Source organism: Diadema antillarum, unplaced genomic scaffold (assembly GCF_040938485.1).
Source record: "Diadema antillarum isolate AM-2024a unplaced genomic scaffold, OU_Dant_1.0 seq00001621_RagTag, whole genome shotgun sequence".
Classification (NCBI taxonomy): Eukaryota; Metazoa; Echinodermata; class Echinoidea; order Diadematoida; family Diadematidae; genus Diadema; species Diadema antillarum.
This window is the reverse complement of record NW_027272332.1, coordinates 571,463-588,052: the sequence shown is the minus strand read 5'-3', so window position 1 is coordinate 588,052 and position 16,590 is coordinate 571,463. Positions and strand designations below refer to the sequence as shown.

At 38.6% G+C, this 16,590-nt stretch overlaps 1 protein-coding gene across 1 annotated transcript; it reads right to left on the bottom strand.

Annotated features, from left to right (window-relative positions):
- Window positions 1–18: 18 nt before the first annotated feature.
- On the bottom strand, window positions 19–16,231 carry LOC139711180 (cholesterol oxidase-like). Its single transcript, XM_071623095.1, has 8 exons — window positions 16,202–16,231; window positions 12,041–12,093; window positions 8,681–8,919; window positions 4,531–4,664; window positions 3,857–4,050; window positions 2,076–2,250; window positions 1,110–1,543; window positions 19–616 (listed from the first exon to the last, which is right to left on the bottom strand). The coding sequence occupies exons 1-8, from the start codon at window positions 16,229–16,231 to the stop codon at window positions 19–21; spliced, it is 1,857 nt and encodes a 618-aa protein (XP_071479196.1).
- Window positions 16,232–16,590: the final 359 nt, after the last annotated feature.

Below are 16,590 nucleotides of genomic sequence, written 5' to 3'. Positions count from 1 at the left end.
CGTCGGACAAAAAATTGTTCACAACAAGATGTTGTCTGTTGCTGGATGGGGAGATGTCGTCCAGTTGTTTTCCAGAGCAAGCAACCTCATGGTTCTCTCGGCGAGGGTACCAATGGTCACCGACGGGTTGACGCCAATGCACCGCGGCATCACAGATCCGTCGACGACAAAGAGACCCTTGTGAGTTTCCGCCGTATCCCCGACGAATACCTGTCCCATATGGTTGACGACCCCGCTGTCCCCACTCTCGGCCATGCCGCATCCGCCCAGCGGGTGGACGGTGATGATCCCGTGGGCGTGTCGGAAGTGGGAAACGACTCCGCGCCAGAACGGATTCGGGATCAGCTCTGCCTTCATACCCCTGCACACTTTCTTCGCTCCATCCATCACGATCTGGAAGTTATCCTCTTTTCCCACGTTGGGGTAGTCGACGATCGCCCTGCCACTCTTCTCGTCAAGGACGAGTCGACCACGGGAATTATCTTGACTCATGGAGAGCAGGGCCAGAGAGTTATGATAGGCCCGTCCCGTCAGCATCCGGCCCAGCTCTCGCCAGTCGTTCTCATGGGGCGTGGTGTCAATGCCCGTATCAACACATCCGACCATCAACAGAAACCTGATCACAAACAATGATTAAACAATAATTATCGAGTTGGAATGTATATGTATACCTAGGAACATTTTCCTATACCCAAGCATTGCTTGTGAAAACTGTCCCCTTCATTCCAATTAGGCTACATTACTGAAATTTTGCTAAAAGTGTTTTGTGTGGGTGTGTGTGTGTTGTGTGTACATAGTCAGTGACATTACTTTAACTTTATACGTTTTCTAATGCGTTTCATTAAATGTAATTTCTTATACCTTTGAAAAATATGATCGATGTTGATAGTATTTTGACATTTTATGTCATTTCATTGACAAGGGAATGAAGACATAGAATTGAATTGAATTGAATTGAATTGAATTGAAATAACAGAGCTTGTATTTCCCTTGCATCTGGACATTAATTGAGCCCTTTTTGAATCTGTTGACTGAGATCGACGAGTTTGTTTGTTCGTGTGTGTGTGTGTGTGTGTGTGTGTGTGTGTGTTTGGGGGGAAGGGGATTACCTGTACATCAGTTCAACGCAAGACGGCGGCGTCCCGTCTTCCAGAACGTAACCCTTCTCGAGATCAAACTCCTTTTGGCGCATGTCAATTATTCCAGCTATGCAGGGGCCCGGCCCTGGATTCTTCGGTTTGGCGGCGTGCACGGGATCGACTTTCTTCGGCCGCTTTCCGACACCATTGGTGTATCGCTCGCCGTTGTGGGCCATATTTATCGTGTCGCCGTTCGTCGAAAAACGCTGCCCGAGTTTGGAGGAGACGCTCAGTCCCGCTGCCGCCGAGTTGAGGAGGATATTGGTTGATCCGAGGGCACCTGCACCAAGGATGACTATACCAGCTCGGACAGTATTCGTGGTCTTTTGGCCAAGGTAGTCCGAAGAGATGTGAATCACCCACTCTTCTTTTTCTTTGTCACGGCTTACGGAATGCACAAGCATCTGTGTAAATGGAGATTTATCAATTTCCGATTAAAAACAGGTGCAAGGTATCGGTACATAAGCGCCAGACTGTTGTATCTTATCATTCATGTTTGATAGACCTATTCAACATTAATGCACTGTAACTTATGTCGGCCAGAACTGGGGGGGGGGGGGGGGGGTATCCAAAAGGAAGGAGAAGAAGAAATGATTCAGGCGTATAAATAAGTCAGGCGCATTGCTATGTCAGTGCATAAATCAATTATTGTTCGGCATACTAGGCCTCTCATTATGGTTGAAATAGAAAAAAGACAAAGAAACAGCATCCAAATCGAATAAGTATATTGTGTTTACTAAAATCAGTGGCATAAGTCGACCTCAATTCCTCAGCAAACATTCTTTCCCACCTGAAACAAGCTAAGACATTAGCTAATCTAAAGTCACAGCCGATTTAAACTAGAAAAAAAAAAGTCGATTATTAAAAAAAAACACACGACTTTTGTAAATTGAGCATTTTCACTTCCTCTCATGTCCTTGAGTTACTGTTTCATACCTTGGTGTAAAATTCTGCTCCATGGGCCTTGGCGTCCTGAAGGTAGTTTAAGTTGAGGGTGTTCTTGGCTCCGGTGTTGCACCCACTGCAACAATTGCCGCATCCGACACAAGCTGGCTGCGGTACGCCCACATGATTCTCCTCCATGTCATTGAAGTTCACGTACAGCGGCGGTCTATGTGATGAGAAGCGGGTTTTGAGAATTATTTCATTTCATTTTTATTTCATTTCCGGCTTAAGCATATAATATGACAATTTCATATAAACAAATTAAGTACAATGTAACTTTTACATTTCCAAATGAAATTTAGATACACGTCATTTTTTGTTTACATGAATCAATAAACATACTAGTTGAAGAAATACATGGACAAAATGTGACTGAATCATAACAAAGAAAAGGTCGGAAATGGAGGGGACTGCTAAAAAGCCAAGCTTGTAGAATGCAGTCCCCTCGTGAGTCGTGAAAATTATAGTAATAATGCAACGAGACAATTTGACATAATCCTCGGGAAACAGAACATAAGACGAGTACGCACACAAACGCACACACAGACAGAAACAAAGCTGCTCTCTTACATACGCGTGGAGAGAATAAACAGGGGGTCAAAGGCCAGAAGGGGACAGGAAGACAGAGGAAAGGGCAAAGGAGGAAGAGTTCAAGGGTCGATGCCAGGGAACATGAGACTTTGGTCTTACCGAGAAGTGGACTATCTATGAGTGATATATTATAACGGTTACGAAATAAATTAAACAAAGTAAAGACATTAACAGCAAAGAAATCAGTTAGCAGCTTTCGAAATGCAAATCCCAAATGATATTAGAATTATTAAACTTTTTTCTTTAATTTCAAAGTAAAAGTGTTAAAACTTAGAGATTCTTTTATGCTGCTGTCAAGGGAAATCCAGAATTTAGGTCCAGCGAAGGAGAATATAGACTTTGCAAAAATCGTCCTAAACAGTGGTAATTGGAATTCATTGGTTTGTCTAGTGGGGTATGAATGTACAGTTTTATTTTGAATAAACATGGAGTCAAACGCAAAAGGAAGGGAATGATTTATCAATTTATACATAAACTGACCTTTCTTCTTTCTTCTTTTCGATATCAAGCCAAATTGTTAAATGGCTTAGCAAAAATACTGCAAGGGAGCTTTGATTTCTTGGCAATAGGCTTACCCGAGTCAGTTGGACAGATAGCAATGGGTTGACTTTCAAGATGAATTTTGCAATGTTACGTGATCATTAGCTTCGTACATACATTCTTCCATGCAGGCGTCACACTGTCCCCAAATTGATCAAAGATGCTTACAAGATAAGGGAAAACGCAAAATTTGGCTCTGATAGCATACGCTTGCCGTCATTCGTGAGGGCATCTTAGCATGTTAAGCTATCGGAAGACCCCCGATGGAGTTTCTCAGGCTCTCCGCCCGCAGCAACTTCGTAAGCGGTGTCAAATCTTTTGGCAAGCCAAAAGGTTAACCCAAAGAACTTAGTTCATTTTAATTTTTATTTTATTATGAGGATTCATCTTTTTCGTAGACTTCTTGAGTTGTTCGGGAGTCATCTGGTGACCTTTTGTATAGGCATTGCATTTTCTTGGGCTGTTGATTGGTTTTTAAACAAGTTTGGGGCCTAAATTCCACATTCATGTTGCCATCTTGTGTAAATTTCTGGATAGTAAGACGCCACCCCAAGCAAGAATTACAACGAAACAATTTTTTAAAGACCGTCTTGGTTACATCTGCTACGGCAAGCCATTATAACTAAAGAAGAATCACCTACTTTGAGAACACATCATCGGTTCCCAGATCCTCTATGTCTTTGACCAGGTAATCGACTGCCTCCCTCATGACGTCCAGCTTGGTCAGGGATGGAAAGTCGTCCGGATACGATGCCGGCCTCATCATATCGAGGAATCGCGTCCGATCCTGACCGTTGATGTTGTCGAGATCGTCTCGGAGGGCTGTCGGCCACACCTGATCAGTCAGGAAATGATGAGCAGCAAGCATATCTTTCATTTTATTTCAAAGCAGAAAAGGCTACCTGCAAATTAACAGTTCCATTTTGTTTTTGTCTCCTGAAGATTTAAAAATGGATTCAACTAATAGTGACGCAACCTTGTGTACGCAAAAAAAGCGAACAATTGTATACAGAGCATGATAATATAATCTTTTCCGAGTGAAATGAAGTCAAACATCATAACGATAAGTATTATGAAGCTGATTGTTTATAGAAAACATTATATAATTAGTATCTAAAAAGACACACATCATATACTGTATTCATTTAAACACACACACACACACACACACACACACACACACACACACACACACACACACAAACAATGGCATCATAATACAGACCAAAAACAGAGATTGCTTACGAAGCTGTGACAGTTATTCTCATTCACATAACTGTAAATCTCTATTCCCTTTTCCTCGGAGTTGCGTTACCTCATCATCGAAGACTCTCGGGTCGGCATCGAGAGCGACATTGGCATTGATCAGGGACGTTCCTCCTAGCCCGCAACCTTGAAGAACGGCGACATCGTGTCCGACGACGAGGTCGTATAGACCGGTAGAATGACCTCAATGCAAGGAAACAAAGTGGTAATAAGTATCAAATCACCAAAGTTTATAACAAACACTAGTGCGGAGTTCGTGTATAAATGTATGCATGAAGTAAATAATAGTATGTTTGTTTATCGATATTATATATATATATATATATATATATTCGGACCACCAGACTGTATGCAAGCTTTACAGGAATATTTTGTCTTCCTTTATATATGTCCAAAAACATACAACAGAAAGTGGACCATCACTCGAACATATACTTTAGAAAGACGAATTTGAAGTTAAGATACAAAAATCAATTCTGCAGGGTGTTAGGCATTAAAACGCAACCCCTGTAGCAACATTTGAGTAACATGGTAACATACAGTCTTTGTTACCCAGCAGGGTAGTTCTTTTCAGTATTGGCCTCCTCTATACCAGAGGGTCCTGCCATTATTATTACCCTAGCATTGTCAGGTACCCATTTATACACCTGGGTCGAGAGGGACGTGGTAGGATAACACATCTTGTCCAAGAACGTAAGCGCTGGGAAGGATTTGAATTCGGTCCTCCGATCGGGAGTTGCTAGTCTTATCCACTATGCCACGGCGCCCCCACTAGGGTAATATTATCATACCCTAGTACCCTATATAGTATAGCGTTGCCAGGTACCACTTTTAACACCTCTTTTGAGAGGAACATGGGGTAGCCAATGGAAGAGATTCAAACTCGAGAACCCCGCCAAGAATGCCATCCACTAATAGCCACAATGCCCCTTTGCATTACTTCAGAGACGTTGTAATACGATTGCAATTTTATACATTAATGAATAAAATATATAGGCCCTATGTATGTATACAAACATGCATAAATTATTATTTTCTTATAATCTTACATAGGTATATATAATTATATGAAACTAATGTGTATGCATATACCGTTAAACATAAATTATCTTCGGCGGCCTCCCGGGAGAGACGAAAAAAGGTGGGCGCTGTGGACAGGTGACAGCTATAGAAGCGTGACCGCTAACCAAGGTTTGATTGCATATATAGGTTTTCCCGGCCAATTTTGCACTTTTGTCAGTCCATTTGATTTATTTATTTATTTATTTATTTCTAATCTTTTGTCAGGGTAGTCCATTCACCAATAAATAGTGGTCTTCCATGGAGCCCTGAATAATATTGATGAACATATGTACATTAGATAGCAAAACGTATATACAGAAGATGACATAATACAGTGTAGATACATACCAGCATACTGTACATTGCAAAGTAACATAAAAAGTACATGCCACAGCAAGAGTTCAGCAGAATGCCGAAATAACAATTAAAAACGCTATTATACAGGAATGATAAAGCCCAGAATGAATTTCGTGTGTTACTTACAAATAGCAACTTTGCTTAAACAATCTCTTAAATGAATATATGGAAGAAGCTGATCTAATTGAATGATCTAGCCTGTTCCATTCAAGTACAGAGGATACGATTGGGCTGCACTTGTGACAATCAGAGCGAAATCTTGGCACACATAGATTTCCACTGTCTATTAGCCTTGTATGATGTTCATGTACATCACTAGGCTTAACTAAGTGCACCTGAAGGTACGAAGGTGCTAAGTTATGGACGCATTTATATATCATCATAACGCGGCTGAAATCAAAACGTTTGTCTAGTGTCATCCATTTAAGACTTTTGAATAAATCAGCCGACGGTGTGTCATATGTTTTGTCCAAAATTATTCTTGCTGCTCTCTTTTGAATTTTTTCTAGCTTAGTTGTATGGTATTGAAATCTGTTTGACCAAACAACAGAACAGTAATCAAATTGTGGTAACACTAGACTATTATAAAGTAATTTTAGGGATTGTTGGGGCAAAAAGGCCTTCGCTCTCTTTATCATGCAGACACTTTTTTGGGTACGTTTACATACATTTTCGATTTGTTTAGACCATTTCAGTTCTTCATCTATTAAAACACCTAAACATTTAGTGAACTGAACTCTTTTAATCCGACTACCATCTAATGAAATACTGAAATTTTCAATTTTCCCGAGATTAGCACGGGAGCCGATAATCATGACAGAAGTTTTGTCAGTGTTAAGGACGAGCCGATTTTTCTTAATCCACCCCATTACTTTATTACTTTATTTAGTGCAACAGTTATCTTTCTTCTAAAACTGTTGCGTCATTAGCACTGACAGTGAGGGTCGTATCGTCAGCGTACATATCTATAACACCTTCTGAAGTACACTCGGGTAGACTGTTGACATATATTGAAAATAAAAGGGGACCAAGAATTGACCCTTGAGGTACACCCAATTTAATAGTTGAAGGGTGGGACTTGGCTCCTTTGAATTGCGTCACTTGCTGTCTGTCACTTAAATAGGATTTAAACCAATCTACAGTCGTCTTACTACACCCTATACACTTTAATTTGATAGAAGGTTCATTCAATTTAGCAAAAAACTCGTTATCGCACAGTCTATCTTTCAAAATTGCAACTTGTGCGTTCAATTATTTAGCATTTCGATCAATGAAATTTGAACATGTGGCTTTTGAATTCGTAAAAATGTAAATCAAATTTCAAATTGGCTGGTACTATACGTTCATTCAAATTCGCCACCACTCTCCAAAAAGGGTATTTCAGTCATTCAATTTCGCAATCAAATTCCAAACATTTTCATTCAAATTAACGTCATGTTATTTCTTGTTTTTGAAAAGGTGGGAACATTTAAACATGTATTTCTATGTGACTTTTAGTTTCATCCAGACACTGTTAAGCAGTGAAAGTATCATTTTTTTAACCTTATATAACTCGAGTTTGTTGTTCTGTAACGCCCTTTCTTTCATACATGTTATCATAGGCCTACATGTACCAGTACTACATATTAACTTCATCTTCTTACAGTTATGACGGTACAAGTTAGATACAGACGTATTTCTCAAGAAGACAGAAAAAGAATTATAAGAACATTTTGATGATCATAACCATGACTTCCGAGAACTGGCCGACACACTCGGAATAAAGTGCTCAACGGCCAGATAATATGTAAGATCTTCGGACTGCGAGACTCGATAAGACAGGGCTCGACACTAACGGTGGCCCGGTGGCCCGGGGCCACCAAAAATGAAAGTCGGGCCACCAAATTTCAGAAAAGGGCAAATTTGGTGGCCCGCCTCGGGCCACCAAAATTTTTTGAAAAGTATGTGAATAAATTCGTAACTTTTTGCGCCGGAAATTAGCAGTTAGATTTGTTCAAAGGATGGATGAAAAGGACTGATTGAATGCCTGAGAGTGAGTGTTGCAAGTTTGTTGAAGTTTATGTATGAGTAGATATGTCCAACTTCTAATTCTTACTATCATAAATCTTAAATATTTGACTCATTAAAAAAAGAGGACTTTTAATGTTTTTTATTGGTTTTTTTTCGGGACACCAAATTTTTCTCTCGGGCCACCAAAAATATGAAATTTAGGATTTTGGTGGCCCCATCGGGCCACCAAACAAAAAAGTTAGTGTCGAGCCATGAATAAGCACATTAAAAAAAACTGTTGCCAAATCTCTCAAATGAATACGAAAATATGACATGTAATGTTGCTTACAAAACAATAACTATATTGGAAAAAAATAAGAAAGAACCAAAGCATAAAAATGTGTGCTAAATTGATTGCAAAAGATGTTAGATTGGATGCCCAAAATTGAATTTGAATGAATGAACGCAGCATATACGTGATCACGTGACTATATCATTCTAAACTGAATGAACGAATAACGAAATGGTGCTTGTTTTACGCATTTCAGTTGAATATTGTTAATTAGAATGAGGTTATAGGTAATTTGAATGCTCCAAAATGAATTTGAATGAAGAGATCATAAAATTGAAATACCGAACATGTCATCTACGCTAAATTTTGCTAAATTGAATGCAGCAATCAGGAATTGGACTGACAAAAGTGCGAAATTGGCCTTGAAAAACCTATGTTATTATTCTCAATAGTAAGAATTAACCATAAACACATGTGCATACACGCAAACAGTATTCACCAAGCAATTGATGATGACCGCTGGCCGTAACCTGAATTTCTCTCAGAGACTTCAGATCTGTTTCTGGAAACTCCCCCGGGAGCCACTCCTTGCCCCTTTCCAGGACGCACACGGACTTGCCCGCCCGGCTCGCCCGGCAGGCGGCCACGGAACCCCCGTATCCCGACCCAACGACGACAACGTCGTACCGCGGTTTGAGTTCTCTGCCGTGAGAGGAAAGCCTGAACGACGAGTAGTCGATCTGAGGCGGCAGGATGAGGGAGAAGGAGAAGATGCCGAGGAAGATGAAGTGAAAAAAAGACGAAGGAGATATTAAAGGGATAGTACAGCTTCGATTGACATGGGGCGTCAGGTTTTCAACGTGTTTTTTTTTTTTATGATGATGTTTTGAGATAATGAGAAACCTCTTATAAATACAAAATAGCATAATTCTAAGGGGAATCGAAAGTTTACTTGATGAAAATCGGTTTTGAAATGGCTGAGATATCTAAAAAAAAAAAGCGATCCTAATAAAAGTGGGACCCACCTTTTATTAGCCACCTTTTATTAGGATTGCTTTGTTTTACTTTGTTTTTGGATATCTCAGCCATTTCAAAACTAATTTTCATCAAATAAACGTTCAGTTCCTCTTAGAATTATCATATGCTCTTGAACATTTCGTAAAGTGGTTTCTTGGTATCTTGCAAAAATTTAAAAGCTGAATCCTGACCTCAACCATCCCTTTATGAGAATTAAGATGAGATAAAAGAGGATTAAGTGATAAAACCTCTGACATAATGAGTGAAGAGTTTTAAGGAGGTGAAGTACTTTTTCCATACATTGAGTTCATTCGTGTAAAACCAATTATGGTCTGTCAAAATAATAGTTGCGTTACAAATTCCATGCAATGCATTTGAATTAAGTTCAATTCAACTTAGTTTCATTTTTCTTCTACAGAACATGATATAAATACATTACGAATGATTGAAAATACACATGAGTTGACTGCAAGAAGGAAATTCGTGGTTACTATAACCAAAAGCTAAAACTTATTGCAGCTATGTTAAAAAAAATGAGGGTCCATTAAAAAGCACTATTTCTCTCATTGTGGACACTCAAGAAATCGATGCAGAAACTTAGACTTTCTTAATTACAACAGTATAACTCAAACCGAGACAGACACTATAGGACAGAAAACACACATTGCAAGAATGAATAATTTAAAGTCAATAATGTTATGTTAGTAACACTATGTAGTTTGCCGCAGCCTTGAGTAAGCGGGAAATGAATCTTTGTCGGCTTTTATATAGGGTGTGTCATTTTACCGAAATTCGCATTTCGACTTTGAATTTATTGACGAGGAATGCGTACCTCAAGAAGGTGATAATGTTCGTGCAGTGCGTAGGTTTACGGGTCTTAAAGAATTATCAATAATAACTTAACACAATGCTTGTCCAAGTCAAGTGCAACCGGCTAGCCTGTCGCTCTACTTGTGTCATAATGTTTGACGGCAGTCTATCTTCCATTTCTCTACTTCAAGTTTTCTAATTTCTGGATATCAATGTATTAAATATTTTGAACATGTTGAAACCATCGTTCAATTTTGTAGATACACGATTGCTTTCCCGATTGCTGCCTTTATGTTTCACGATGTTATGAAACGTGCTCTATCATAATTTATCTAACCATCAACCATCTTTTCAATATATACGCCTGCACATATTATAAACCAAACTTCTACTACTGTAACCACTATTACTGAGACTCTACTGTAACAATGTTGTCATTCAGATATACCTGCATAATATCTGAATTTCTATTGTTGCCGCTGTCAACGTTACCATCAGTATCACATCGTCATAACTATAACTTCTGTTTTTGTTTGCTATTATTGCCGTTATTACAATTGATTATATCACTATCATCATTGATGTCGTTCAATCTTCTTATACTGGGTGTTGCAAGATGAATACCTCTGCAACCATGTCTACGTCACTACCATTTCTTGGCGGTTACATAGCGCATAACAGCTTTTGTGCATTACACTCATTATGAATAGTGACTGACATTAGTCTGCAAGCTGCAGGCAACAGCAAAAGTCTGGCATATTTGTAATCATTATTTGACATGTCTTTTTCTTGTCTGCCCACACCATTCCCACGCCATATTTTGACACTTCCAGCTGCTGTGTCGTCACACACTGCTTGTTTACTGATTTTCATTTCATATCTACTTAATCGCAACAAATTTATAGTCAGGATCATTCTACCAAAATGTTCACGAAATGAAGCCGTGGAGAGAGTTGGCTGGAAGAACCGCAATGACGTTGTAAAATAATCCTTAAATGCGAGTAAATTGTCTAAAATAAACAAGAAAGCAGATGAAACATAAGTTGTGCAATATGCCCTTTCAATAATCGACGTATTGTTCCTTGTAAGATTATCACATCTTCAGGTATGTGGGTGATCACTTCACAGGCAACTGAAATTTGGTTTAGTATCAATTACAGTCTAGCCAACGATAACACTCGACAATAAATGTTTTAGCTCAATACACGACGAATATACAAATTGTAGATGCAGAAGGTTAAACTTTCACTTTCAGAAAAATGGTACGACATAAAATTAAAACAAAATGAGAACTTTACCTCATTGTGCTTCGAAGCGCAAAGTCCCATTATGGAATGATCAAAGGAATATCGCGACGTAGCATGGGTAAGATCTGTATTAAGTACATGTCACAGCATTCCAATGTTGATACTACCCCTATATTGTTATATGGTATAAGAGGTCATGGACATATAATTTTATTGAACAACACGCGCCACGTAACACAACATAGGGGCGTATTGGACAAAATTGATGACGATACGTCGAGGGGAACATCTGATCTTGTCTGAAACCTAGATCAGTGCCATCTGCCGAAAATATTCAGAGAAAGAACGAAATGGAATATATTCTTAAAATGTGGAGATGATACGAGGGTTTTGGATCGTGTACCTCGTCAACAAACCATTCTTTAAACGTCTATGTATACCTACGTGTGTGTTCCGTTCAGGACTTTCCTCTATTATTGTCCACACATGTTGGTTGGTGTATTTGGCCAATGAGCGCAATAATTGCATCAAATAAATTGTATCAAATCTGATGAAAATTATTTTCATCAGATTTGAAAGGCGCTGTGTGCTTCTAATGTAAGCCTACTACAAAGTAGGAATATCAAATGTGGGTTCTTTTTTTTTTTCTTCTGGAAGTTTGGGCATTATTTCCTTGCCAAAAAAATTTCACTCACAAAAAAAAAGAAAACACCATGCAACATGATAACTCTGATATTAGGTTAAACAAGGCTCATGCAGATTAATTTTGGTTTCATATACATAGTTACTTGGATATTGCTGGACGGACGCTTGGGGTAAAACGACCCTTAGGTTCTCCCTTTCCTCATCCTATGTACACGGGAAAAGTTTGGATGACCTTTCAAGTCTTTGAATGCCTTTAATGAAGCATAGCACTGTCATCAACACAAAGAAAATGAGCACATGACGAAGGATCATTATAGCTGCACAGTTCACCTCTTACATAGAGAATGAGTGCTTTTGAGCTTAAAGGGATGGTATAGTATTGGTCGAGGTAAGAATTCGGCTTTTAACCTTTTATGAGATACTTAGAAAACCACTTTATGGTGAAAAAAAGAGCACAAAATTCTGAGAGGAATTCAAAATCTATTTGCTGAAAATCGGATTTAAAATGGCTGTCATATCCAAAAACAAAGCAAAACAAAGCGATCCTGACAGGGGGGTGGTTGCCACCTCCCTGGTCCTAATAAAAGGTGGGCCTTTCCTTTTAATAAGATTTAAAATTTGTTTTGGCTATGTCAGCCATTTCAACATTGATTTTCATCAGATAAACTTTCCATTCCTTTTAGAATTATATGCTCTTTCATATTTCATAGGAGGTTTCTCATTGTCTAAAATAAAAATCATCAAAAAATGTTGGAAACCTCAAACCCCATCTCAACCGAAACTGTATCAGCCCTTAAATGTAGCGTAACACGTAAGAATTGTGATGTTATTGTGTGTTGGTTCCCTGTTTGTTTTTGTTTTTTGTTTTGTTTTTATTTTTTACGCCCAGTGAATGGAATCTGTACTGGCTGCTGGCTTAACGTAATCTTGTCAAAGGTAAACATTTAAGAATTCGCTACAAGCAAACGTATCATTACAACGATGAAAGAAAGAGGTTACTGTTTCGATACAGTGCATGAATATGATTTAAATACTTAATCTAGCCCATTATTTCTAAATTCACATAAAGAGGAATCTTATCACTGTCAGTTAATCTTGTAAATACATCTATTAAAATACCAGAATATTACAATCATAATACTTTTCCGTTTACAGAAAAAAAGATAACTTCATACGTATGCTCGTCAACTCTTCAAGTTCAGTCAGATCATTCAAGATAACTGATTTTTTTCCCTAAAACACGTGAAATTTTGAAATTATATAGTTAAAATATCAGGTAAATTTTTGCAAGTATTGTTAATGATTGTGAGCATGATTCTATCAAGGATAATTGCTATAATATGTGTCTGCGTATCATCAATAATGTCAAGAGAAAGGTGGTTGAAATCGAATTGAAATGAAAGGTTTTCGACTGCTGTTACGTGATTATCTGCATTACCTTTGTGATTTATGATTTTCTGTTGTAAATCTATCATATTCGTTTATACTTGTATCCATATACCATAACAAGTGCTCAGCACATCTCTTCCATTTTGAACTTTTGGACAAAACAAGTTTAAGATATAAATACTTTATTAAGATTACTTTTGCTATAATCAATTACAATGTACAATCTGGTTAGAGTAATTATTGTTTGTCATGTCTACTAGTTTTCACATCAGTATGTATTTTGCATATATAAAATCAAAGTGATTCTCCTCGGCATTACAGCATGAGATGACAGGAAAAGAATGTTGCATATAATTTCAACCATCTTAAAAGTTTGCAACATTTTACAGATACGTAAGACCCAGGCGAACGTAATTCTGCTGGTACAATATGAAGGTATCGCATTTCGAGGTTGACGTCTCCAATTTTGCAACAATATGAATACAGAGTCTAATAAAGATTAAGTGCATAGTGCAGTTTTACAGGGTACTGAATTTTGCTCAAGGGAGGACTGCTGGGTATGGAAAGCGTATGCATTGTGTGACACGAGTACAGGGGCGGATCCAGGAATTCCATAAAGGGGGGGGGGGGCTTTTTAAAGGGAGCGCACGTGCCCCCATTTTTCTTTTTATTTCTTTTGCTTTAACAAAGAAGTTAAGGAGGGGCGCGCACCCGGTGCTTCCCCGTCTGGATCTGCCACTGCGAATATAAGCTTTTTAATCCACAAGTAAAGGAATAACGATTTTAGTGACATCCAGAACTGTACGCCAGACGTTTAAGTTGCAGCTATTTTTTTTTTGCAACAACAAGCCGTTCCATGAAAGCAACTAGTACATACCTACATTACATTGGGACGGTTACAGTTCGTTATTCCGAAGGTTCGTTATTCCGAAGGTTCTTTAGCCCGATGGTTCGTTATTCCGAAGATTCGTTATTCCGAAGGTTCGTTACGGACCCTATTTCATTGTCAGATTAACGAACCTTCGGAATAACGAACCCTATTTCATTTTCGGATAAACGAGCCTTCGGAATAGCGAACCCTATTTCATTTTCGGATTAACGGATCTTCGAAATAACGCCACAAATGTATTAACGAATCCTGTGTTTCGGATAAACGAACTTCGGAATAAAGAATCTTCAGAATAAAGAATCTTCGGAATAATGAACCTTCGGAATAACGAACAGCAACCCATTTGGACAATGGGACTTTGTTAACAAACTTCTCATTGAGTGAAAGTAAATAAAACCTTCGCATGTCAACATAATTTCAAGTGAATTATTGGTAGATCCCTTCTTTTGATAAGATAATATCAAATAGTGTTATTGAAATACCATTTTACGTTGCTAAAAGTATTAGAAGTAGTCCTTAACTTCTGTCACAATGTTATAAAAAACAACAAGGTCTCGGACAAGACTTACCTCGATTTCAAAGGTCAGTTTATTGAGCTTATTTTGCTACATGTGGGTAAAACAGCCCACGAGTTCGACATTACAGCACGGTGCTTCATGTGTCGATATCGATCGTGCGCCTTGTTGCTCAGTGTGGAACTTATGGGCTGCATGAGTCGTGGGCTATGTAGCTCGTGGGCTGTTTGACTCGTGGGCTGTATGACTCGTGGCTGTCGGTCTCTTGACGTGCACCCGTCACCAAGCAACCTTGGAATGATTCGTTTTTAAGTCTTATCCATAGGACCAGGCAGATAGGATAGGGCTTAGCCTATGCACACAATTGCCGATGTCAGTTGACTCGAACAGTCGAATCGAGAACTTCACGCTTGGTAGTCCAGGGTCCCGTTTCATAAACTTTTCATCGTACAGTAACAACTGCCACATTTCTGTGGCAAATTTGTTCTCAGCCAGTCAGATGCAAGGATGTCAGTCGCTTATAACAACTATCGTACCTTGCTACTGATAACAAGATTTCTGAAACGGGACCTGTGTTATATACCAAGCCACCAAAGTTGGTTTATGATTATATTTGATACTGTGTCGTTCCTTACATTCCAATGGGGGCATGGTTACATTAAATGTGATGATTACTTTCCTTGTTTAATACTTTTCTTTAATCTTTACTGTTTTTTTAACGATATATATATCTATGCAGGAACACAATGCTCAACTCGAAGGTCTGGAAGGGCTTGAAACACGTTTTTCTAGACATGCGTTTTCTGAATGTTCATACTTCCATGATTTTCATGTAAGGATATTGATAGTTGCTGGTTAAATGGGCAGACCGTCGGCTTCGTGACAAGGCCGACAACAAAGTCTGCAACAAGAGTTCCTCTGAACACCTCTTCTTCTTCCTCTTCTTCCTCTTCTTCTTCTTCCTCTTCTTCTTCTTCTTCTTCTTCTTCTTCTTCATCATCATCTTCTTCTCCTTCCTCTTCTTCTTCTTCTTCTTCTTCTTCTTCTTCTTCTACTACTACCATGATACTACTATACTACTTATTCTTCTGTTAACTGCAGGCTTCATGTTTGAAGATGAATGCATCGTTTCTGTGTGGTAGGTGCGTGGGTGGCGACTACACCTGTCGGAGCACCCTTAATGAATGAAGCGGAGACTTTTTTATACATGAGTTGTGATTCTTTCACACATGACGGGACCACCATTTTATGTCATATCCAAGGGACAGAGTGTTTTTGCCTCTTACTAAAGGGAACGGTATAATTCCACACAACATTGCTCAGTGGGACTAGGTAATCGAACCCGGTCCTAAAGGATCTGGAGGCAAACGCGCTACCGACTGAGGTAAACCACCTCACATAGTTTGCATGAAACACATTTTTAATAAGAATTAATATGTGTGTGGGGGGGGGGGGGTAGGAGGCGGATTAACATTGTCTATTTAAATGAAGAATTCTGTATCACCTACCATAGGGGGAAATCCACAATCTTTTCCCATAGCCCTTAAAGAAATGTATCGCCGGTACCCTCTTCCTTTAATGAGCGTCTCTCAATCAGTTCCGTCAAAACCGAAAACACCTTTAATGTGATAACGATACATGTGATATATGTTTATATATGTATATATATATATATATATATATATATATATATGTTTATGTATATATATGTATATATACATGTATATATATATATATATATATATATATGGTCGATTCCAGTGAAAAGTGTACAAAACACACATTTGAAGGACAAATTTCAAAGTGGTTCAAAACCTTTTATCTTTTACACATGCAAAATACATAGTTTCAACTTTTCAAAACCAAAATTGCCATCACTAATCTATCTAATTGACCA